Source organism: Zosterops lateralis (assembly GCF_965231275.1).
Source record: "Zosterops lateralis genome assembly, chromosome: 3".
NCBI lineage: Eukaryota > Metazoa > Chordata > Aves > Passeriformes > Zosteropidae > Zosterops > Zosterops lateralis.
The window spans coordinates 64,388,671-64,415,255 of NC_139764.1; the positions used below are offsets into that span (position 1 = coordinate 64,388,671).

At 38.8% G+C, this 26,585-nt stretch overlaps 1 protein-coding gene across 1 annotated transcript in view; it reads right to left on the minus strand.

Moving 5' to 3' along the window:
• Window positions 1-26,585, minus strand: part of SLC35F1 (solute carrier family 35 member F1) — a gene marked incomplete at its 5' end in the record, with an annotated part of 230,146 nt that overhangs the window by 27,285 nt on the left and 176,276 nt on the right. Inside the window, 3 exons of the mRNA XM_083858510.1 lie at window positions 3,565-3,721; window positions 8,973-9,132; window positions 20,507-20,634. Of these exons, the coding sequence (XP_083714636.1) occupies window positions 3,565-3,721; window positions 8,973-9,132; window positions 20,507-20,634 (445 nt within the window). The remainder of the gene's footprint in view (window positions 1-3,564; window positions 3,722-8,972; window positions 9,133-20,506; window positions 20,635-26,585) is intronic.

Below are 26,585 nucleotides of genomic sequence, written 5' to 3' on the forward strand. Positions count from 1 at the left end.
GAGAGAAACCAAATAGGCACAGCAGTGAAAGTCAGGGTAATAAGCCAAGGATGGGAAAACCTGCAAAAGTCCCCTCTCAGTATCTTGTAAATCTTGCACTGTACATTAACATCAAAGTCACAGATCCATAAAATTCTAAGGTGACAACAAGTCAGTTCTTCCCAATCCAGGCAAATAGACCCTTGGAGATAAGATACCTCCCAAGCTGGGTCTTCACTCAGGTAACTGCTTTCTCTATCTGTGTGATTTCTAGATAAATCCTGCTGTGCAGAATTCTGCATGCTGGTCTGGACACTATTTTAAACAAGTATAAAACATGGAATTATAAAGACTGAAAAACAAAGTACCTAATAGAAAAGGTCGCATGTGGAAGACCAATCCAATAGTAAAACTACAGGAGTTCAGCACCTTCCAGATTCATCTAGTCTAAAGAGTTGCATCCTGGAAATTCTAATTTGCTTGCTGCTGATGTGAGGCAAATCTAATACTGTGTATAAAATAACAGGACTATATTCTCTGCAAAATAACTAAATTATAGGTGTCTTTTCATGCATAAGGTATACGTCTCTTTTATCAGTAATTCCTGAAGAATATAATGAAAACGAACTGCAATGTCTCTTGGTTGGGAAAAAATTTTTCATGTAACTTAAACGTAGGAACATTGTGTTCACATTATTGCTTAGCCAATACAACAGATGTATAAAACAATATGCTATGGCTTGTGATTCCTTATGATCTGTGAAACAAAGAGGGGTGAGAAACTTTGCCAGAAGTGGCCATTTAGTGATGCCAGAGGCACTGAAGAATTGGTATCACAATGATTTTGAAAGATTGTGGTAGTTGGAGGAGGTCCCTGATGACTGAAAAGAGACAAATGCAACATTCAGTGTAACACAGAACAAAAAGTACAGCCTGGCCAGCCTTATGCTACCCTTTGGGAAGACTATGGAACAAATCTACCCAGAAGCCATTTGCAGGAAATGAAGAAGATGATGCCACTGGGAAGAGCCAGCCCAGTGCCCTCCAGAGGAAACCTGACCCAAGTGACTGCCTTCTATGATGACGTGACTGGATCAGTAAATAAAGGAGAGGGACTGGATGAGAGGATGTGGTGTAACCTACTGATACTTTAGCAAGGTTTCCAACATGATTTCCTTAAATATCTTTAGAGACTCAAGAGGTATGGACTAGATGGCTGGACTATCCACAATGTGGTCTAAAGAAAAGGGCAAGAAGAAACCTCATTAAGTTCAAGAAAAACAAGCAATAACTCCTGCACCTGGGGTGGAGTGACACTATGTACAGGCTGGGAGCTGACTGGATAGAAAATTGTTTTCCAGCAATAAACCTGAGAGTCCTGGTAGACATCAACCTGAACCCAAGTCAGCAATGTGTCCCTGGAGCAGAGAAGGGCAACAGAATCCCGAGCTGTATTGGTAAAAGTCTGGACAGAAAGCTGAAGGATGTGATTTGTGAGACAGCAACTAGAGTACTGTACCCAATTACGGGCTGTCCAGAACAAGACAGACAATAATAAATTGAAGGGAGTCCAGTGTAACTCCATCACAATGGTCAGGCAGGTGAAGGACAGGATCTAACAGGAGATGCTGAAACAGCAGGGCTTGCTTAGTATGAAGAACAGAAGGCTAAGCTGGGGAAAAGGAGTTCACAACAATAAAATTTCCATCTTAACTATGCAATGGGTATAGACAAGATAGTCATACTTTTCTTGGAGGTGCACAATAAAAGGATGAATGAAAATGGACACAAGCTGCAATGTGGAAAATTGATTAAATATCAAGGAAAAAAAAGTCCTGTGAAACACTGGAACAGGTTTCCCAGCATGACTGGCAGTTCTGTTCTTGGAGATACCAAGAAATCAACTGAACAAGTTCCTAAGCAATCTGATGTAACTTTGAAACTAGCTTTGAGTAGGAGCTTGAACCAGATGACCTTCAGGGGCCATTAGAAAAATAAGCCATGTTATGTGATTCCATCAGATAACCTTATCTCCTTGTGCTGGGTAATTGTGATGTCTCCAACTCCTGTAAACTAATCTCTTATTCTTCCTCCCTGCTTTAATTATATTCAATATACTTCTCTTTCCACCATGTCTGGGTAATCAGCCAACTCATTAATTCACTGTTTCCCCTGACACCTTAGCTCATCCTCCTTTGCTGCACAACAGGCATTATGTGTGTTTAGGTCTCCAGAAGGGGCCCAGAAAACACCATCAGCAAAAAGCTGCAGAGGCTGGTGGAGAAAAACCTGTTAGAGCAAACTTTTGGGCCAAATGTTGAATAAAAAACCTTAGGGCTTTCAGCAAAGAAGTGGTTTCTTATTGTTTCCTTCCAGTTGTGTCCTCTTTATACAAAGATGCCTTATTCCCAAACCAGATTCTTACCAGCAGAACAGCTCACAGACCCTGAATTGTGACTAACTGCTTGGGTCAAGAGGGAGTAACAGCACTACAATTGAATTCTGGAATATGAGACATTTACATGACAGTTTACACACACAGAGCAAGACAAGGGCATTGCTTTGGTGTCCTCAGAGTGTTAGTGTCTACTTAATCACAAACATATTAAAAAATGCTTTAGCCAAAGATGCTAGGCACATTTACATGCCCTTAAATTCCATATTTTTTAGAAGGGAACTTCTTGTATGGCAGCTGGTTAATAAAAATAATTTTCAGACACTTGTTTTGATCTCAAATAAATACATTAAGCTTTCTAGCTAAAAAAATACAGAACTATTGCAATAGGAATTGATGACCTGTGTTTTTTTGATCAGTCTCTGCTCTTAGAAGCAGAGTAGCTTAGATCTGTAGACAAGCAACTTGTTTTGGACTAATAACCAAAAATCACTCTGTGTTACAAGCACCAGTGACAGACTTGCACAAAAAGGAGCAATTTTGCAAGACTACTTTTACATCTTTCACAATACTGCAACATTGGAAGCCACCTTCCAATGATTAGGCTTGCAGCTGAGATGCTCATTAGGTTCATGTAGATATAGACCAGACTCTGCAGATCCTGAAATCCTTGCAACAATCTCCTATGTGCTAAACATTTTTGAAGTGAAAAGGCCATTTTCTTAAAAGGTTTTTCATGATTTCCACCATATCATAATGTAGTTACACAGAACAAGCAAACCAGCAAAACACCTTCTGACTGGATGTGTTTTCTACCTCTTTAGAAATCAAAGCAACTTTTAAAAAGTATAAAACAGAACCAGAAGAAGCTGTAGATTCTGTTATTCACTGTTCAGACTAATACATGAAGTATCCATTTGTCTTCCATCAGCAAGATGGTGGGACGTGTCTCCTCCCTCTTCATGTGACTACTCAAGGACACTGGTCCTTGAATTAGAGTATTCGGGTAAAAATTTGTGTTATTATTCAAATAACCAATTTGAAATATGAAAACCAATACAAATTCCAAGATTAGAGGACACCTGCTCTCCACAGGAAAGGGCTAATTTGGAAGAAGTGGTTAGTGTATCTCAATGGAGGCCACAGCTGCACTCATTTGAGCCTTAGTGGGCTCAGACCTGCCCACTTACAGCTGAATTCCACTGAAGAAGGAGCCAAAGAGTCCGATCATGCCCAGGAATTCCACTCGACTCAGATTTCGGACGATGTACTCCTCACAGACGTTTGAGATCCCATACAGTGTTGCTCCACCAAGCACTAAGAGGTCCCCTATCAGTTTATTTTCACCTAGGGATAAACAGAAAAAAATTAGAATGCCTCAAAGCAACCATCTCTTGCCCAAAAATATTGCATGCTCTTTTCTCTACAGATTTCATTCCTCAGTCACTAGGTAGCCCTTATCTGGGTTAATAAAATGAATGCAAATGTTCTGTCATTTTAACAGTTTTCATTCAATACACCAGGCAAGTCTAGCAGAGACAAAGGAAGAGCATATTCCTTGCTGTAGAAAAAAGAAGCCAAAAAATTCTGAAAAGCTTGTAAAAAAAGTATAGAAACCAATGACACTCTTCAGGACCGATCCTTTTTACTTTATTATAACTATGTTGTTTTTTTTTCCTTTGCAGAGAGAATGTGACTCAGCTCTGTAGAGCAGTTTGCATCTCATCTTGAAATTTAACCAGTCTAAAACACGTTCAGTACTTAGATCTGAGGACAACTGAAAAATTCTGTGTACCTGTGAAATGAGTGAAGAAATCATTACAACCTAATATTGACCTCATTCTCACATGGAGCTGTTTGACAAGAAAGGGAGAAGGAAGGATGGGGTGTAGACAGGGTGATGATAATGACAGATTTTTAAAAGAGGTTCAATTAACATAGCAGTACCTAACACATGCAAAGAACAACAAGATGTATTTTCAATACCTCCAGGTATACAGAATTACTAAAACATTTTGTTATCAAAGACTGCTTGAAATCTTTTTAAGTCTTGGAAGATTTTAATATTGGGTGTTGGGGAAAGCTGCAGTGACATTTGATCAAGATCAAGTTCCAGCTTGAAAACTGAGGCCCTAGCTTTCCAAACTGGTGCATGCAATTCCTTCTGCACATATGGCTTGTTAAATTATTTCTACAAGAGCTACAGCTTCACAAAGCTGTCAGATATTGCAGCAGAACCATATTCTGAAAGGCTGGATATAATGGATTTTTCTTTGAAAAGTTTCAGCAGAAATGCTCAAGTACTAAACTGTATTTTTTAAAAAAGAAACCTCGTTTTCTTTTAAAATACCATGGTTTATTTTTTATGTCCTTGCCTTTTAAAGTTTTATTTCAATTGATTTGTAAAATATACATTGCAGTAAATAAAAATGGAAACCAAACATTCTGATTTGTTCAAAATAATATTTTAAACATTTTTCTTCAAGGAGTTCTTTCAAGCCTTCAGTTATCACTCCAAACTGTAGTGTTGAAGTTTCTATGGAGAAAAAGTTTACGGTATTAAAAATGGTCAAAAGAGGACAGACCAAGAGTTCATCAATCCTGTCTCCAACACTGGCTATAAGCACCAGAAAAGTACAAGTTGCTTACGCACAACATTAAAGCGTAAAATATTCCCAGTAATACTCTCTTAGTTTCCAACATTTTTTAGCTCAGATGAGATATGGCTCCTGTGTATTTAGCAAACATTACTAGATTTGTTTTTCACATCCTCATCCAGCCTTTCACTGAATTGCTGTTTTGAATGCTTCTTGACTGGCAACATGTTTATATTTGCCCATTTAACTTTTTATGATTTGGGTGTTTTGTTGTTGGTGGTTTGTTTTTGGTGTTTTTTTTTTTTTTTTCTTATTTTAGTCTTCTTTTGCAACCAGTAATGGAAGATGTTCTTAATTTAAAATAACCATGAGCACTTTACAAAACTTCTTCATATCCCTGATGCATTTCATATTTCACAGTGGCTCCATTGATCCCTCACTGAGCTCACTTACTTATTGCAGCTACTCACTGACACTTCAGGGAAGTATTGCTGAAAAAGCTTTTGACCTTAGAGCTTCTGCTGGGACAAAAATACCATCTTTTTGCATCTATGAGACAAAAGCAGCTCAGAGGCTGAGCATTTTCACACAGATGGGATGGCCTCAAGCATCACACCCTGATAGCTCTTCCCAAAGTGCTCTCATGCTGAGTGTGAGCCTCAACCTTCAGGGCTTTCCCAGAAGAGGGAGCTGAGATCTATTCAGAGCACCAGACTCTGACACTGGAACTCCTCTCAGCAGCACAAGGTGGCTGAGGAGAGCATAAACAAATAGGGAAATACAGAGGGACTTTTATCTGCCAGTTCTCGGTAGAATTAGGCATTTTCTGAGACAGAAGTTGCATTAGTTCATCAAATTTAATAAACCTTGAGGGATTCTTTATCACTGTATATTTTTGGCCTACTAGTAAGAAGTACTTCATGCTTTTAACTTTTAGGCTTGATACCTCAAAATCATATTAATCATCCCATAATTTTCTGAGATATATTTAAAAATCACTGTATTGACCCTCTCCACATCACTGACAACTTCATATACCTTTACAGCATCTGTCTCTTTCTTGCCATTTCAGAGAGCTGGAATAGTCTGGTTACAGTCTCTTCATCTGAATCCATTTTATGCCCTTAAAGAGCTTTCTCACCTCTCTCCATAGCTTATACAGGCTTATTTTCTGATGACTTCTTTTTGAGATGCAGTGACTAGAGTAATACATGGTACCCAATGAGTTAGTGCATCAAAACTTTATGTACCGGTGTAAAAATGTTGTAGAATATTTTTTTGCTTTCTTTCTTAGCAATTATTATTCTGGTTGTCAAATGCCTCATCTTTGCTTCCTCAAGAGGCTGAGACTATGGAACTTTCCCCCAAGACTGACATATCCCTATAGACTTATTTTCATGGATGTAATATCCACATGCATCTATTGGTTTCATTGCTAAAGAAACATGTGCCAACTAACTAGAGACATTTTAAAGACTTTTAGGATAGTAAACTTGTATTTGACCAATTTAATGGTGTAGGTCATTCTTCAGAAGACACAGAAGGCATAGCCTGGCAAAACAAGCTTTACATTAATGACTGTTACCATATTTAATATTCTGTGGAGAAGTGGAGTTAGTGTTTTGGGAACTAGTTACAGCATTATAGAGTAACACAAATCTTTTAAATGTGAATTGTGTTCTGACACAATTTCTTTTCACACTCTCAATAACCCTCTTTGTCACTTTTCTGCCGTAGCCCTTGTCATTAAGAGGTGTTTCTCTTTGCTTTTGATTGTTGTTACTGATTAACATGATACCTAAAAATCACTCTCAGTGTGTCTCATTTTAAACTGAACACTGATATATGTATTAGCAGGATTGATGTGACTGGTTTTCAGAGACTATTGTAAGTCAAAGCTATGAAGTGCTTTGAAAAACCAGGATGAAACATTTACATCTGTGTGGCTTAGACCCCTGTGTATGACAGGAGCAGAAGTATGAAAGTAAGTCATGGATATTAGTTCAGAATAATGTAATTTTCAGGTATACTTGGCATGTAAGATGATAGAGCTCTAAATACTTATTACTAATAGTTTTCCCATTGAGTAATGTGCAAAATATCAGTAAGGATACAACTGCAAATTGAAAGCATGTGTGCACATTATACCTAATTCCTACAGATAGTTTGGAAAATACCTATTAATCTCTCAGTGACACATTTTAAATTCATGTTCCCTTACTGTAAGAGGAGGCAGGCTAAATTGCCTTATGCTGTGGGTACCTAGCAGAGCCTTATGGCTCTTCTGATACAGTAAGCAGTGTGGTCAACAGGGGCTCACAGGTATGAATAGTTCTTGTCCCCTAAAATATAAGATGAACAGAGACATTTACTGAGGACGAATGAAGCATCATTGCTTTTGGTGTCTTCCTTACTTTAGTTTGTTCAGTCCTAGGAAACATCCTATAAATGGTGTACAACCTCCTAATGAAGAGTTTCAATAATTTTGTTGTTTTTTTCCTGCCATCTATTTTTTTTTTTATTTGTACATTTTAATGTGTAGTTTTAGGCTTTCAAAAAAATGAAACTATATGATCTATTTTATTCTGTTAAAGAAAGCATCATTAATAACATCATTATGCCACTAACACAAGTAAAAAAGCTGCAGTCTCTCTGCATGGTAATAAGCATGAACAGTTTTTCACTTGTAGGTCCAAATTAAAAGGCAATAATGCATGTTAACAGATTTTTCTGGACAAATTTACTTAACAGCTATACCCATGCTTTAATAACAAAGATGGCAAATAACATCTAATTACTGCAGCTGGATGGCAAAGTGTCAGTGCTCTTCAATCTGTTCCTTGTCTGCTTCCACTGCCCCACATGCTCCTGCTGATGCACAGCTCATCTGCTCAAGCATGTTACTCTCCAGACTGCTGGGACACACAATGTTTCTTCTGGAACCCTGGCTTGAAATCTCAATCTCTCTGAAATCAGCCATTCCCAATACAGCTTTGGCTGTTTGATTACACAGTACAGAGGATATTATTTCTTTTTTAGCTGGGGCAAGGCTACTTCTGGAGGAGATCAGTAACTAAAAGTCTCTTTTCAGGATTAAGTACAGAGATAAAAGGGGGCAGGGAGATATGGTGAGCACTGTCACAAAACTCCATTGTTTTATTTAGTAGCATTCTGGAAAATGCAGTTTTTACAGCACTTGCATTTCTATTCAGAAAGCTGAGTCAAGAATTTTAAATCCCAGTGTATTATGCTCTGCTCACAATTCAGTGCTTTTAATTAAGAATGAAAACTGTGCCTAATTGACAATCTTTGAAAAGAATTTCCAGCCTTCCCACATCATTTGGCTTGGCACTAGAAAAATCAATGTGACAGGGGAAGTTGATCGATGAAATCTAACTCTGTCTAGTCTGCATTAATAGATACACACACATTATTCATATGATGCCATGCTTTAAAAAAGAACATTTCACATGTAAGGAGGTTCTTTCCAAAAATATTACAGTCAAGTTCCAAAGCTTTAGTACATGACTGTGTGCAAAACCCAGGTGGTAGTATATAGGTTCGGTGTCTTTTAGCACCTACCAAGTGATCCCACCTCTGTAGAAGAACAAGAAAAGGTGAGGAGAAGTAAGAGCACATGGTGGATATGAGAGGTGCTTATGACTCAGAAATGTAGCCAATTTGGAAAGGAAGCTACTGAGGTATGCAGTCAAACAGCTAAGCCAAAAGAGAACAAAACTACAAATATTTACCTTGTCCCCCCAGCTTGCAGAGGGTGACCTGTGTTGTAAGACACAGGGCCCAAGAAACCTGTGTGCAGCACTGCTGAGTTGTGTTGACCCTTTTTTGCCCCTCTTACGAACAGACAACTTTGCAGTGCTTTGGATTCATGAAGGTACAGAGTTTCTCGCCAAATTTCCCCCCTTTTTAGCCCCAGTCTGACACACACTGGTCAATGGCTTCTCTGAACTTGGCCATACAACCCATTCATCCTTACTTACCTGCTCCTTGCTGTCTCCCAACAAGGACATCTGCTCCTGCCATGCAGCCCATGCCCAGAATGCAGACCACAATCCCAATGAAATGTACTGCCTTGTATCGTACCAGTAAGAAGAACCAGGAGAGGAGTATCACCACTGGGATGACAAAACAGTCTAGGAGCTGTCAAAAAAAGAGAAGAGAAATCAAGAACATATCAACCTGCAAATACTTTGCCCTAAACACTAGGACAGATTCCAAGAGAGGGAAGCTGGGTTATTTAATTTATGAGAGCACTTTCTACCAAGAGGAAGTGTATTCAAGTGGCTCTTCACACATCAGACACAGGGTAAGACTGCCTATGACAATTCCATGAATTTAGGAGAGCTGTTGCTCTACAATAACACTGGGAGTCACACTACTCCATCTGGTCCTCACCTCTAGTGATTAATAGACAAGGATTGAAGGTAGTTTTCCTGCAGTCTAGACATATGCTTTAATTCAGTCATTTCAGGTCGAGATATTAGGAATGTTCATAACACACAATTTGACCAGATTTATTAAATCTGTCTATATAAATCAGGGGTTTTCTGCATGCAGAATGCTTATGAAAAATCTGTCTCCTGTGGTGACTGTTATCTCTGTGAAAATAGAGTCCCATACGCCTTTGAAGGAAAAAAAACCCAACCAAACCCTCATCTTGTGTGCAGTACAAGAAACTCAGTCTTCTTGCCAATATAACCATGGAAAGAGCTTTCCCAAGGAAATGTTACGAAACACAATTTTTAATTGTTTTTTTTCAGAGACGTCAAGCAATAGGCCCAGAGAAGATGTGATAAAAAAAGAAATGCACCAAATATTTGTGAGAGGACTGTCAGATTTTCAAATTAAAATATATTTTGAAACTAAACTAACTGCATATCACCAGGAAACAAAAATCCTGTGTAAGAAACACCCAAAGAAACTTAAGAAACTTGACTTTAATCCCACTTCCTAAAAGGATACAGGTAATGAAGTGTTGCAATTCTGTGGACTAATGATGAGAGTTAAAAATAGTGCAGAATACACTACTGTTCAATGACAATTGATACAGAATGCACCAAAGCCATATGACACACATCTTATTCCTAATGAAAATGTCTGGAAAAACCAAAGAAGGAGAACGGTCAACCGTGTCCATAGTTCTCAAAAAAACCCCACTCCAGATATTGTTACCTTTATTTTTTGACAATGTTGTTTGATTTTTCTTCCCTTTGAACCCATCACATGTTACTTGCTTTCTCACTGTGATTTAGCACTAAGGACACTTATCAAATAAAGATCAAACCCCTTTTAGCTTCTTTGTCCATCCATGTGTTATTTGAAGAAAGAAAGATTTTTGGATTATTCTGGAACATTTCCAGGGATGGAGCATCAACAGCTTCTCTGGGCAATCTGTTCCAGTACCTCACCACTCTCACAGGGAAGAATTTCTTCTTACTGTCTAATCTAACCCTGCACTCCTCCAGTTTAAAGCCCTTACCCCTTTTCCTGTCACTACCTGCCCTTATGAAAAGTTGCTCTCCAGCTCTCCTGTAGACCTTCTCTTTAGGCACTGAAATGCTGCTACAAAGTCACTCCAGAGTTTTCTCTTCTACACTGAGCAATCCCAATGTTCTCAGCCTTTCCTGAGAGGAGAGGTGTTTCATCACTGTAATCAACTTTGCGGCCTCCTCTGGACTTGCTTCAACAATTCTATGGATTTCCAGTGATGGGGGCCCTAGAACTGGATGCAGTATTCCAGGTGGTGTCTCATCAAAGTGGAGTAGAGGGAAGACATGGGGCAAGCGACACTGGGAAAGGTTTCATCTCAATAAAGAAAGAATTTTTTTTACAGTGGAAACAAACTCCACAGAGACATGGTAAGGTTACCAAAGATTTTCAAGATGTGACTGGGCATGGTGCTAAATAATCTCATCTAGACTCCCTTTCCCACAAAAGGCTGGACCAGTTTGGAGGGCTCTCCCAAGCTGGGATGTTCTACGAGTCTAAATTGTTCCATGTTCCATGAGTCTAAATTGTTTGAAAATTGCTTGTACCTGCCACATCTGTACTTCAATGTGCAAATTCCCGCTAACAGTCTTCTAGAGGAAGATGTTAAAAATTCCCCTCATTCCATAAATATTCAAACATGTCTATGCTTTCAAGTATGTGAATGGGTATCTTTTAAGCAGTAACATGAAAGGATGTGTGAACAGAACCTTTCGCAAATAAACAATGCTGATAACAGATAAAAAATGCCTCCTTGGGCTGGCAGTCCAAAGTCTAATTCACAAATTGTTATTTGGAATGCTGCAGCATCAATAGATACAAACATGAAATGTAAGTAATGTTCACTAACATTATATAGTTCTTCAATTGTGCTTAGTTTATATCTTTAATTAAACAATGAGGTAGACAGAAATAAATTAGGTTACTACAATGTAAGCAATAAGATAACCTAGAAAATATTACCTAACTATTTTTCAGTTATTGCTTTAAATTTCACTTCTCCAGAACTAAATTCACCCTGCCTTTCTTTTTTTTTCTCAGATAAACCTGTCTAGTAGAAGAAAAAATGCATGTGCAGTCCACAGACAAAATAGGTGAGATTGAGGATCACCTCATCTGCAACAGGGCATTTTTATTGAGGGAGGGTTTTGCCTTTTTGTCTTTCTTGGTTTGTTATTAATTATTTCAGCTATTAAGAAAAAATATTATACCTAATTGTAATTTTTCTGTCTATAAAGCTTTTACAATAATGAAGACAAACTATGTTTAGCTGAATTTTATTTATAGTACATAAAGGTCAGTTGTTTATCAATATTTCTCAAATAATTATCTCTGATATTTTCCTTCCTTTCAATTGTTTATTAAAAAAGGTACTAACTATACCCTGTAATTAAGGTAAATTAATGAGTGGCCTGATTTTAATCAACACTCCTGCTAATCACAGAAGTTATTACATCTCACTAACCTAGAAGAAAACCTATTTCCTATGTTGCCATGGGGTGGTGCAGACCACATTCTTTGACACTGCTGTGTTTGTCAGTGGCTTTCTTCAGTCACAGCTCTGAATGGGGTTGCTTTAGAAGGCAGGATACAAAAAAATGTAATCTATTGACATACTGTCCTACAGAAACTTATTTTTATTATAAGAATGTTATGTTGTTGCAGAAATTGAAGATTATTATTTGACTTTAAAAGATACCACACTGCATCTAAGTCTGTTGATGAAACACAATGTTGAAATCTATTTCCTCTGATTACTTGTTTGTTAAATTATTATACTTGTGAATCAAAGACAAATACTCTCTTGCTAACAGTAAAAATCCAGTCTCTGGTCTCACAAATTCAGCATGTCTCTGCATATCTACAGCAAGAACGTGCTGTTAAATCATTGGAAGGGAGAGCTGGCAAGCTTTAGAAGAAAGGTCTGTAAAACAGTGCAAACTGCTGATCTGCAGTGATATCAAAAAGAAAAAAGCTGGTCAGCAAACTCCCTATGGGAACAGCTGAGCTGAATCTTCCTTTTTAAACATTCATTGGATTTTTTCCCTCCCAGTTATAAGCCCTTTTTTTTTTTTCACATTAGGGGTTTCTCATTAGTGCTCCCCTCCAGCAAATCATACAGAGAGAATCAGCTGCACCCTCCACTTACCCTGCTCTCCAGAGCAGAGGGATCAGTAAAATCAGTGTCATACCCACCCAATGTTGCATGGTCAAGTACACATGATGGCTACAGAATTTCAGCATGTGACATGGAAATTTTAATACAGCAGCAAGGGCTATACCCAGTAAGAGAGACAGCTTCTGTAATTTTTTTTTTTTTTTTTTTTTTTTCCAGAGGAGGAAAGGTTTTGATGCCCATTGAAGGGCTTTTTCTCCTCCAGTTTTCACACCGCCATCACAGTATCACACACAATTCAACAAAAGCAGATGAGATGTGAACCCTCACAGAGCTGGATGCCAGCTGCCAAGGGAGTTGTGTTACAATTATGCTGCTCTGCAACCAAAACCTTCTGCAGGAAAGGTGTGGATGCTTGGCAGCATCTCTGACAGGGTTATTTCAAGCAATTCAAATAAAAAAAGGAGCACTGTTTTTATCTCGCATGTTTCTATTTGCCACCTCATCACAACTTTACCACTTTCTTGCATGTGAAACCATTAACTTTTCATTCTGTCAAAATACACAGTACTTCACGTATGGAGACTGATAAAAAAATACTGATGTAATTTGTTTTAAAAAATGTAAAAACGTGCATTCCCATGATGTGGAAAAAAGAAAAACCAGAAGACTGCTCCCAGTCTTCTCCACTTTGCCCACAAGATCTCCAATTTTTTTCTTGATGCTTATAGAACTGTTTCCACCAATTTCTTTAATCTTTATTTCTTTAATCTGTTCTCAGGGTTTTCTTTTTCCCTGTGGACACAGAAACTCACTTAAAACTTTGACTAATGAAAGATGTTCACCTCTATTTGACTTTTATGTATCAAAATCTGAGATGAGGAATCTCACAGCTTCAGCTTTTTGTGTACATAGAAGGAGTCTAGTGGCTTCTTGGAGTTACGTTAAATGGAAGGTAGTGGTCACATCCAACCCAGAGTTCGTCTGCTCTAAACTCTCTACATGCTTTACTACAAACATGAATAATCACATCTTGACTCCTTTAAAAAAATACCTCTTCATCTCTTTGCCATACACAAACTCTAGCTGTGCTTACATGGATCTGCTCAGATACCAGGAAAACTTACCAACAGACCATGGAAATGGTCTTTCCTTTAACTGACTTCTTCCCCTGATTCTACATACCACTGTCAGAAAAAGATCATTGTAAGACAATTCTGTCAGCAGCCAGGTGTTTCTGCAGAATCATCCCCTACCCCAATTTTCTGTTTAGCTTCTCTCAAAGTTGACTGGACAAGAGCTTGGCAGGTCATTTTCTCAAGGTTACTCATTAGAAACTTCTCCATGTCACCACCTGCTTTACTTGTGTGGGGGATGAGATCCCAACCTAAGAAAAGTCATGGATTTCTCCTACAGGAAAACCTCTGCTTTTGCATGTCACCTGCCAGAATATGCAAAATGGGCACAGGAGGCCAAAACCTCTGCTCTTGTAATGGGCCCAACTCCATTGAATTTAATGAGATTTTGCATATTTATGTTAGTAAAAAGTTTGGCTCTGGGTGAATTTTGGCAATAGAAGCAGAAGCTCTGGAAACTGAGAACTTTGTTGACTTCAAACCCACATAGGGATCCAGTAGATACTGTAGGGCCTGGTTTGCACACCACAGATATGTAACAAGTTAAAAGACAGAAGAATAACTCAAAGTCTGATAATAAATCAGACAAAAGATAGGCTCTCACTACAGTATGCAACACTTATACAAAACGCTGATCTGCAAACTTTATTAACATTGCAGTATTTCCTCACTGCCCTGAAGCAGAACAGGAAAGTATGGTTAATCCTACATTCAAAGGATGGGAGGAGGAAGGGAAGCAGTATGCTTTTGGGATAATCACATTAGCAGCCACTTGACAAAGTGGATCAACAACTTCGACACTGCACATCCCCTGCTCCCTGCCTCCCAGATTTGCTTCAAAATCATCTCAAACCTTCTGCCTCAATGTACTTTGAGTCCACAGGGACCAAGAACAAAGTAAAGTCTACTGCCATCCAGCTCCCCTATAATAAGCACTTACTGCTGACTCCTTTCCTTTTCTGGTGGCGGTTGTTGAGATATGAAAACTGCCAGAGGTAATTGGAAGTGTGATGTACTGCTGAGCCTCACAGTGATCTAAGAGCAGTTGAGAACATCAGCATCATAGCTTTATAGCCTGTCTCCTGGTGTCTATAAATCCCAGCTTTTACTACCTTTGTTTCCATCATGCCAATCAAAGGCTTGATTGCCCAAGGAATAAATTACCAGATAAATTGCTATTTGGAAACATCTCTCTCTCCTTGACAGTGCTTCTCTTCTTTTGACATTGTATGTATACTCTGCAGTACTATTATGGAAGGTGTTGCAGAAAGAATCCAGATTTCTGTGTGATGTCATAACATAGAAAAAGGATAACCTCTAGAGAGTGCAACGTGAGTGTAATATGGAGATGGATAGAACAACGTATTGGAGCAAGGAGAGCTAATTAATTTGTGGAGAAGGGTGAGGACAGTCTGCCTCATAACACAGCTTGATATGATGAGAAAGCATGTACTCGCAGAAAAGGTTACAATTGTTAGTATGTAACAGGCTTATGGAAGACATTATGGATTTGGGAGGACGTATGTGTGTGGTACACTGTAAATGAAGTACAGGGAAGTAGAAGTTAAAACATTGTTTCAAGGAAATTTAATATCTAGATCTAAATAACTGAAATAACTTCAGAATCTTATAATTCCCTCTGGGGAAGCAATTTCATCTGCTGTGTAAAACTGTCTCTAACAGTATTTAAAACACCCTTCTTGAATAGTTATTAAACTTTCCACAGGCCTACACCATGGTTGTTTTAAAACCCATTAGGATAAATATGACATGCATTACCACAGGCAGTCCTGAAAGTTAAGTACACAGCTTTTGAAACAAGTCCATGGGACCAGGTGCTAGTGTACAAGGGAGTGTTTAGTGTACATTCTGTATCTAGTACAGTTGACATGCAAGAAAGCTGAAAAATGTACTGCAAGTCAGAATAATACAAAAACTAGAAACTAAAGATCATTTCACAAGTTTGGGCCAGCTGGGAATCAATATACATATGTCTGATAACATTAAGTGTAATTGATCTCCAGTACTTCTCAAAATAGGTGGGTTTAGATACCAAATTGATCCACTTACAAACTCCTGTGATTTTTAACTTATGTATACTCAGTTTTTTAAGAGTAGCCTCTAGGGAGCAGTTTTCATGTATTAGCCTGAGCATTTTCATGGCCACAGGAAGCTTGAGTTGCCATCCCCTCAGTCGAGATGGAGTTAAGTCAAGTCCTTTCTGTGGGCCACTGCTTTAAAAGCTATGACTTTATGAAAAAAGGTGGCTCCACACTTATAATTTGGAAAGCACTCCAGGCTATCTGCAAGCACTTGAGGCTTGCTAAGGTCATATCTAACAAATTGAATTCCTTGGGGTACTTTGATGTAGAAATACTTAGCTTTTGAGTTTTTTAATGGAGGCAGGTATTTAGGCATCTATCTGCATCAATACAGAATCACCCTGGGCATGCAAAGAGCCAGAACTTAAAGTTACCAACGAAGAAGCAACCTGAGAGGTTCAAACATGTTTTCATGTCCCAAGGTCATGCTCTGTGCAGCAAGGGAAGGTATAATAGATGTCCATAACATTTTAGATTTGTAGACAATTAAATGTGAGTTTCTTGCATTGTTCCATTGAACTGAATTGCCTTTGGATTGCACTGCTGGGGCCTAAAAGATTAGATTTTATCCTTAGCAACTGACCTACACCTTGATGACTGAAATATAAACAGTGCGCTGATTTTCAATCTAAATTCTATGTCACCTAATTTGCAAGGGAGGTATTTTAGTTGTTTGTTGGAGTTTTTTTAAAGAGGAAAATTATGTGTTTCCAGGCTTCACAGTACTTTGCTTTCATCTTATGATGAAACTGACTGCCACATTCTCAGATAGTAATTATAGAGTACATGAGGATTTGAAATAATCAGAAGCATGTCCACAAGTAAAGGTTAGGTACCACATTCATTTCTGATTTGTGCCTACATGCTCTCATTCACTGTGATTCTGAAGGCATTTGGAGAAATATACGTAGGAAGGTTTATTAGAAAATTCTGTTTTCGCAGATGAAAGCCAAAAGAGAATCTTAAAATATAGGAAAATTTGGGTGTGAAACACTGAGCAAAAGTAGGGCACCATTTTCAGTCTTTTCATGGAACCATGAAATAATACCAAATATTAAAAACCAAAAGGATGAAGCATAAACTAGAAACTGTGACAGTCACAAGGGTTTAAAGCTACTTGGCAAACAAAGCTGTTGAATGCTAAGAGTTTTTTGGTGAAGCTGAAATCAAACCATTTGCAATAAAGGTGTATTATTACTGTTAAGCTTTAGCTTTCTGCTGGGACCAGTGTAATGTTTTTTGCCTAAAAGCACCACAAGCACTGTACACTTGCATGTTAGTCTTGCATGACAGAGCAGAGATGTCATGTGGAAAAAAGGATATGCTGTAAAACTGATTTCCTACTGAAATGGCCCATGTACCACCACTATAAAAATACTGCAGAACTTCTCATTTACTCAAGTGACAATTTCAAAAACTCTTACATTTTCTCCATCAAAAGAGCCTTGATGTACAGCCTGTTGAGTATAAAATCCCCCCAAATTGACTCGAAGGGCTCAATTCTCAGTCCAACATATACACAGGCATAGCTGCCACAGCCTTCAGTCAAAGCCACGCTGATTTGTGGCAGGAAGCAATAGCTTCTTGGGTCTCCATTCTGAAAGAATTTGAACATTTTTTGCCACGTGCCAGCAGGTATTTATGGCCTCAAAGGTAGAGCTCCTGCAGGATCAGGCCTTTCAGGACAGAGAGTTCCTTTCTCTTGAGAGTCCTGTTTGCTTCTTCAAAAATCAGATTCTAGGAAATACTTTCTCTTCTTCATGTTCTATTTTACACTTTTTCAGTCTTCATTTCATACCATGACACACTTGGACCAATGCTGAATAATTCCCTGAGCTGCTTCTGTCTCATCCTTAAATGAAATAGGGTATTTGGCTACATTTCAGAAAATGTGTCACTTGATTCAACATCTTAATGCATTACCTCATACTTGTCCCATTCTCATTGTCTCTTTGGGCTTGTCACTTAGAAGCTCATTCATATTAGGGCTTGAAATGAATTTAAAATGCAGCATGTATTCCCAGTCATGTATCCCAGCAAACAAGGACAGCTATGGGAAAAGGTGACCCTGTATTCACTCTATGCCCAGAAAAAAAGCTTGACAGCACTTGAGTTCCTACCTGTTCCTTCTTTCAAGCTACATGGGAAAGAAACCTGAACTCTGATGTAATTTTGATGTGGAAGAGGTCTAAAAATGGACATGCCATTGTCTGTGCCCTCTGACAACACTCCTCCCTCTCTCTCTCTCTCTCTCTCAGTTTAAAAGGAGAACAAGAATGATTTCAGCTAACAAATTTCCTGTCAAGACACAGGCAATGCCCTTGAACTCTCCTGCCTGCTTCCCTATCACAGTGTAACTTTTGATCTCTTGACACAGTACACTAAAGACCATGCTCATTGCATTGCTGGCTTGAGGATCTGCATCTCCTGGGTGTTCACAGGTCTGGCTAGATGAACCTTTGATACTTGTTGGTGCTTGTTGGTGGCTTTGGGAGACGGGATTTAATGACCCGAATCATCCTGCTCAGTCCACTATTTATACTTGCTGTGAGTGAATCACACAAAAGAAGCAATTCAGTTTGCTTTTCTCTTTGAGGCTTTTAGTGGCTGTAAAATCAGAGAATATGAGGTTTATGTGGATTTAAGCTTTATTCCATACTAAGCAATCAGATTTGGAAAAGTGTTAAAAACAATATTACATTGTCTGGGCATGATTCAAAGAATCCTCAAACTCAGATTCTGATGCCAGAGGCACTTGTGAATATTTAGCATAAATCTCACATTCAAATTCCTTGAATTCACGGCTTTCTTCTATTTTCACTTCTTATTCAGCTAAAAAAGCTCAGGATTTTCCAATACTGCTTTTCAGCTATGGAAGAAATATACTCTTAATCAGCTTTGATCCTGCAAAACATTAACTGGTTCTCCTTTATTTTATTTTATTAGCTCTAATGCAAACTTCGGGCAAATAAAATACATTGAACACTTCCTAGTGTTGCTCAGTTATTTAAAAATAATGCAAAGAGGCACTAGGCTTGTTTTAAAACAAGCAGCAGTGAAGTATTCAATGATTTCCCAAAGCAGACAATTTCTGGTATCTTAAAAATGTTTCAATTATTCACTTTTCCACTTAAATTGGAAGAAGCCTGATTCTTTTGTGTTTTTATACATAAAATATCCAGATTGTATCTTTGAAGAATTCAGAACCCTAGCTTTTGTACACAGCACACATAATTTTTTTAGCAGGGACTACACTTTTTGATAGCTGCAGTTAAGCTGTTATATAACACATCTATAATGACTTGCATTGAAGTAGGACTTCATAAAAACTGTATTCATTTTACTTAATGACAACTTTTGCACTCTGATCTAGTTATGGGATCCTAAACATCCTCCAGTTGGTTTGCTTGGCAGGGCTGTGACAGCAGTGGGGGCTACAGGGGTGGCTTCTCTGAGAAGCAGCTAGAAGCTGACAGAGCCAATGCCAGCTGTCTCCAAGATGGACCTGCTGCTGGCCAAGGCTGAGCCCATCAATGACAGTGGCAGCACCTCTGGGATAACACAGTTAAGCAGGAAGAACAAAAGCAACCCTGTGCAGCCGGAGAGAGAAGTGAGAACATGTGAGAGTAGCAACTCTGCAGACACCAAGAGCAGTGCAGAAGGAAAGGAGGAGATTCCAGTACCAGAGCAGAGATTCCCCTGCAGCCCATGGTGCAGACCATGATGAGACAGAATGTCCCTCTGCAGCCCATGGAGGTTCATGGTGGAGCAGAGATTCACCTACAGGCTGTGCAAACCCCATGCTGGAGCAATGGAATCCCTGTGTTGGAGCAGGCTCCTGGCAGGACCTGTGGACCCATGGAAAAAGAATCCCATACTGGAGCAGGTTTGCTGGCAGGACTTGTAACTCTGGTGAGGACCCTGTTCCTGAAGGGCTGCATCCTGTGAAAGGGACCCATGCTGGGGCAGTTTGTGAAGAACAGCAGCCTGTAGAAAGGACTTACATTGCAGAAGTTGGTGGAGAAGTGTCTCCTGTGGGAGGGATCCCACACCGGAGCAGGGGAAGAACGTGATTGACTTGACTGATAATAAATTAAACTAATTTGCCCAAGTTGAGTCTGTTTTGCTTGTGATGGTAACTGTTGAGTGATCTGTCCCTGTCCTTATCTTGACCAACAAACCTTCCCTTATATTCCCTCTCCCCTGGTCCAGCTGTGGAGGAGAGTAATAGAGTGGTTTTGGTGGATACCTGGTGTCCAGAGGGGGTCAACCCACCACAGACCTTTAGAATCTCAGATCTAATTAAGGAACCCTAAAAGAAAGGCTTGTGTTTTCTCCAAGTACAATACAAAGTGAGAAAAACATTCCAGCCAACCTGAAAATATTTCCTCAAAGGACTAAATTATGTAGATAATGACAGGAATGTGATTATAAATGGTTTAGCACAGAGAAATAAAATGAAAGTCAGAATGTTTTTGTACAGTTTGGAAAATATTGAGTAATAAAAATACTCCAGTATGAAAAAATGTGTCTTACGAGTCAGCATTAAAAAGCACAGGGAAGTCAGAGGCAGCAGTTAGCTATTAGTTCACTGAAGGTAATGGATATTAACACAACTGACCCCATTGGACCTATTATCTTACTTCAAAAGAGGAAATCCTTTGAGTCCTTACCTGTACGCTGGTAAGAGTCGTGTATTGATAAGCTTTGACTACCAGGTAATTGGCTTCTATATCTATTATCCCCAGGATCATGTACTTCCACCATCTCCTCTTCAAAATTGCCAGCAAATTTTCTTCTCCTGTGATAGTAAACAAGAACAATTATGTAAGAGTTAGGTTTACATGCCCCAAATACCTGCCTGTCCAAAAAAATTATCTAGATCTCTCACATTTACACTAAGCAGTTGAAAGCCACCATATACAAAGAGGTACTGCAAGGAAGTGAAAACTAACACACCCTATTTGTCTAGCAGGTATTAAAAGAGCCAGCCTGGCAAAGTAATATGTGAGGGTCAGACTGACACTTCACCTAAGATGTAAACACCAGCAAGAAAAATAAGTGCAGCTTCAGCAGACCAGATGTGTTCTTACCTTTAGTTTTATATATACACATATACGTGCATACATGAAGTGCTAAAGAATAAAGCAGTTTATACACTTTTACTTTCCATACACACTGATAAAATGTTGTATGTTGCACACACGATGCAATAGATTTTTGTCTGTGTGGGAGATTATCAGTATTTTTAAATATGACGGAATACTAGAGCAGGAGAATAACAGCATCACATTTGGGAATATAATAGATCCTGTTCCAAGGATGGTTATTCTGATCTTAGTTATTCTGATCAAAGTATCAGACTTGTTTAGAGAAAGGTTGCACTGAGACCTATTTTGGGTGACAGTTGCTCTGCTCCCAGAATCTTTTTTCTGAAGTAGGCAGGTTTGCTGTCCTCTATGGGAGCCCTGTCAATCACCCAGTATTCAATGCTCACCACTTGAAAACTGACAGTACAATACAGCCTGCAGATCAAACCCACAACTTTGAAAAGGTCAAAGCATTCCTCATGGTAGACTAGGGATTATTATTGTTCTCCGTGCAAAAGCAAACAGCTCATTAATGAGGGTGGGCAAACCTGTAACTTATTTGCATTACAGTAAGTTCCATACATGATGAGACTTCACTGTGAAAGGGGCACACTGTGACCGAACACTGTACGACTGGAGGTCTTTCAGAGTCTGTAGACTAAAAAGGAATCTAAATAGGGTTTACTTGTACTGTTGAAGTACTATAAATGGTATTTGAACTGCCTTGAAACTTTCAAAGCAAATCCCACTATTCTGAGATTTTTTTTTCATATTGCTGTAGCTTTTCTAAGTGCCCATGATCATCAAAATGGGTGATGGAAAACACAGAAGAAAAGGATCGTTATTGTTCATTGCCATCAAAACTTGCTCAAGTTTCTCAATTCTTCTTCATCAGTTTCCTTCATCACAAGTGTGTTCACTCTCTGGTTCAAATGGACACAGTGATATATGGGCTGCTATACCATGGCAGAAACAACAGATTCTCTATAGCACAGATCTTGTAAGACTCAAACACAGAAAAACAGATAATTACTTCAGAAATTAATTCAAAGATCATAGCTGTTAAAGCTTGGCCCTGATGAGTGACTTGAATGGGTATTTACCTGAACAAAGCATCTGAATTATTTCATTAACAGGTGCTCACACATACACTCTCTTGGTGGGATATTAATAGGCAAAAGTCCAATTATTTGTTACAGTGATAATAATGACATTTGAGTACAGAATTGTAAATGCTAGAAGTCTTCTTTCCCCTTCCCTCCTCCCCCTCTCCTTCATTTTCCTCCCTCCCTTCTCCTCCTTCTCTCTCTTCCTTTCAGTAAGCAGCAGAAAAATAGCAGAAACAAGCTGGTGAGTAGACTGGTACTTAAGACAATGAATAAAGAGTAAGTACATTTAATCATACCATACTTCCCTGTTACCCTTACTAAATCCCATCCTTCAGACATAATTATAACTACATCTATATACTTCTATGATGACTTGAGCATGCAGAATTATTTCCATTATTTTTAAAATATATTTAGGGAAATGTTTTTGAAAGGGAATTTGAGATTACATGCTCTGACTAATGTTTTCTACTGAAATCAGTGTAAGCCACACAGATAAGTCCTTTACAGGTACTGAAACTGTACTGAAACAAGTTTTTGTGCTGCTCAGATAATGCCTTTAAAGCATCAGCTGGAAAACAACAATGCAATGGGAAGACTTGGTTAACATTGCAGAGTGATTTTTTCATTTTAATTGTAAAGATAAAGCTAATAAACCTAAAGACATCAAAAGGTAGTCTCTATTCCAACAGTGGAAATCCTGCCTGAATCCATTTTTGTTATAACAGGACCTTGATGGTACCTACAAAAGCAGAGAGAAGCAGCAGGCTCAAGAACTGCACTGGCAATAGGTCACCTGAGCCAGGACACAACTTAAGGCCTCTTGGTGCCTTTGGTTTGCCAGTTCTTTCTTCAATTTCCAACCACAGATCACAGTATTGCTCAGATGTGGCCAACTAAGTTAGCTTTAAAAATAAATGCATAGCCATGAATTCTGGCTAATGGATAAAGTTAGAGTTTCCAGAGATGGGAATTAAGCTTCTACAATTTAAACTGGCACACACAGTTCTCTCTTTTTGCTTCCTTGATTCTTTCTTTGCTCTTGATGTAAATAAGGAAAATACTTGATATATGGTAACCTTGATATAGATATCTGAGATATTCCAAACTGCAAAAGAACAGTTTCTGCTGAGAATGCTGGGAGAGCAGAAAGTTCAGGAATCACTTCCAAAGTAGGAGACCTTTTGGGAGATAGGCAGAAGGAAGATGATCATCTGCAGTGACTGTCAGTCCAACACTATGGGCAAATCAAAGCAGAGACAGTAGAGTCCTGCTTTTGACAGGTGGCCGGAATGAAGTCACCATACTCAAACATCCCAATTTAGCAAAAAACACCCCAAAAAAGGCAACAGTGGAAGACAACCTGTGGGGCTGCCAGCAGGACAGGACCTCTGACAGCAGTCACAGACGGCATCATCAGTGTATTCAGACAACACAGAGAATGGAAATGGGAGTTAAGGAGATAAGTGGGAAAACTTGACTTGTGAAGACTGAAAGGAGAAGCAGAGAGAATAAAGAGCTTTATTCTAAGCTTCATATCCTGAATAGAAATAAACATTGCCTTTCATAAAAACAATGATGGGAACAAAACCATCACACTTCATTAAAAACAATGGAAAAAGAGACAAACTGTTTTTTTAAAATTTATTTCCCTCAATGAAAATTCAAAGCAAACTAATTAATCACATCTTTTGATTTGTAAGCATAGTAGACCAGAAGGACTAAATGTAAATGCCTACACCTGAACCATCTGGTAAAGCATTTTAAAGGGGGTTTTCAGCTAATTTTTTAAAAAATGATTTGGTTAGAACGAGATACAGGAGGAAAGATTATTTCAGATCATGCCTTTTTGCTATTATTGCAATACATCTGTGACTAGGACTTTTAGGCAGTCATATAAACAAATATTAAACCATAAAGTGTGCAGGTTAGCTTAAGGGCAACATTTCCCATGAGACAAAGCAGATATTAATGCCAGTGAACATGCACTTATGTAAGTGCACACAGTAATGCTGTCTTTAGACACTGTCTTCTTTTGATGGAGGTCCTCCTTCAAAAAATAAACCTCCAACTTCTTTCAGCACTTGAGCTTCTGAAAATGTAAGTCTTCATATTCAATCAATCCAAATGTAATATAGATTTAAAAGTAAGTTGCCTATTAAGAATGTTTCAAGATTCAGAAGTCTAGCATAGTCTTAATACAGAGAAATAAAAACCTTCTCTTCTTGCTCTTTCTAGAATGGTATTTTAAGTTTTAATTTTTTTACTAATTTTGCAGTGAGACACACTTGACAGTTATATATACAGAGGAGCTCTCAGTGTTTGGAAAAAAGCTACAGCTTTGCATCTGCTGGCTTGAATTAAAAATCAACAAATAAGCTGCTTTGTAGAAGAGATGATTTTACATCTTGTAATAAGGATTTACCCCTGGGGGGTTACAAAATTAAAAATAAATTAGAGAGAAAATTGAAAGAGGCTTTAGCTGTGCAGTGTCTACCAAATGTACAAATATACATGTACAAAACCCTTTTTACACTCACGCACACAGCCACGGAGGTACAATAAAAAACCCAACAACCATTAAGACAACAAATTCCCAATTATTTGTATATGGGCTTGGGACACAGGTAGAATAACAGCACTGCTAGATCAGAAAATCATCATATTGCTTCTCTTTCATCCACTGCAGTCTCTCTCTTTTACTCCAGATGACAACTTGCTATTTAGATCAAGATCATCAAAGGAGCTGTGCTTTCCTTCTTCCTTACACAGTTTAGCAGAGAGATCTAAATGAGTGCAGGAGACTTGCAAGGGGTAAGGCAGACTGGGGAGGGCTGCCAGGCATGCTGGTCCTCCCCTGCCTCTCACAAGAGTGCCAGAGTCAAGTGCTGTGTGGTAAAGAAGCAAAAGTCTCACAAAGGATGAAGATTGTAACAGGGTTTATTCATTACCTCTCTGTTTGAAAAAGAATCTCAGTTACAAATCAAAATTACAGGATAATTGTTTCTTTTTAATTTTTGTCCATTAGTCTTGCAGATATGGAGCTTCACCACTACAAATGCTGTTTCTCTACAAACTTTGTAGACATCCAGCCCTGCTGCAGGACTGGGGGAAGGAGGCAGTCAAATGGGGTTACACTGTGCAACACAGATTTTTTACAAAGCCAAAAGGCCCCCATGCCTGAACAATAAAACTTTACTTGTCTTCTGCTTGGTCAGGTCGCTGGTTTAGGAGACTGAAGGAGACTTTCATCTCTGCACAAAAGCTCAAAAGAACTCTTCCTCTTCTGTGTGACTTTACATCCTCTGACCCGAAAAGGTTTCTTATTTCCTCATATCCACTTGTATTACTGATGACTACTTTATGGGAATAGTGTTGCTTAAAGGCAAAACATCAACCCTGCTAAATTATTTACACAATAGAGAAAATGCACTCTTACAGGAATACTCCACCAGTCTGGCTTCCCAGAACACTTGAAAATACTGTTCCCCTCACAGATGACTGCTTACAGACTGCGCTGCTTTTGTCCTATACCACGTTTTGAGCAAGCCTTTGGGAGACTAGATGGCATCATTTCCTTTTGCCTCCTCAGAACATATGATTTTTTCCAACCTGCTCTTATTCACAGCTCCCTCCTGCTTCCTCTCTCACAGTGGGAAAACTGCGTTGGTGTAACAGCCCTGAGCTGCTGCTGCAACCAGCTCTCACATATTCCTGCTCCTTGCCCTGTGCCAGCTGGAGCTTGTGGGGCTGCACACTGAGCCAGAGCAAAGACCTGCCTAAACCCAAAGATCTGGGATTTTCAGATTAATTTTTAGACGGTGTCCTGAGCAGTCTGCAACCAAATCCATATTACTCATGTGGGAGGCAAGCACCAAGTAAGCAGATTCAGGCAAGGGACAAGTTTCTCCTTCTCTGATACAGGGCAGGCTAAGCCTGTTAACAAGACACAACACAGCATTCCCTTAACTAAATTACAAGCTCATCTGAAGTGTTTAGTCTTGTTATTTCCTTTTAGAGATTTTGCAGAACAGTCTGTTTTGACCATGGATGTAAATCATAATAGTCGAAGTCATGTCTAGGAATTTGAACATGCATTTTCATAAAACATGAAAGGATTAATTTTGGTGCCTTGATTTTGATCCAGCCTAAGCTCTGATGTTAGATCTTATAATCTTCAGATGTCTTATTTCATGAGATTACTGGTCATTACTTTGAGGCGCAAATTACAATTTAAACCACACAAATAAAGTAGCTGATCATTTTATTCATGCCTCAGTTTCTTTCCTCCTGCCCACCCACTAGACTACATATGGTTTTCCCTTTGGTGGCAGACACAACGCTTGGTGTCACTACCACAGGTTACCGCAAAGAACAGTCCAGTCCATGTAAGACCTGAAGAAAGCTTGGAACAGTGCACTGTTTCAAAAAACAAACTGCTAAAATCCCAGGCTTTTAATGTGTCAAGATAAAAACCACTGTGCTGTTTCTAATACACAATTTTTTAAATTCAAGTTGCTTTATCCTATAGCCTAAACTTAGGTAAGCACTTT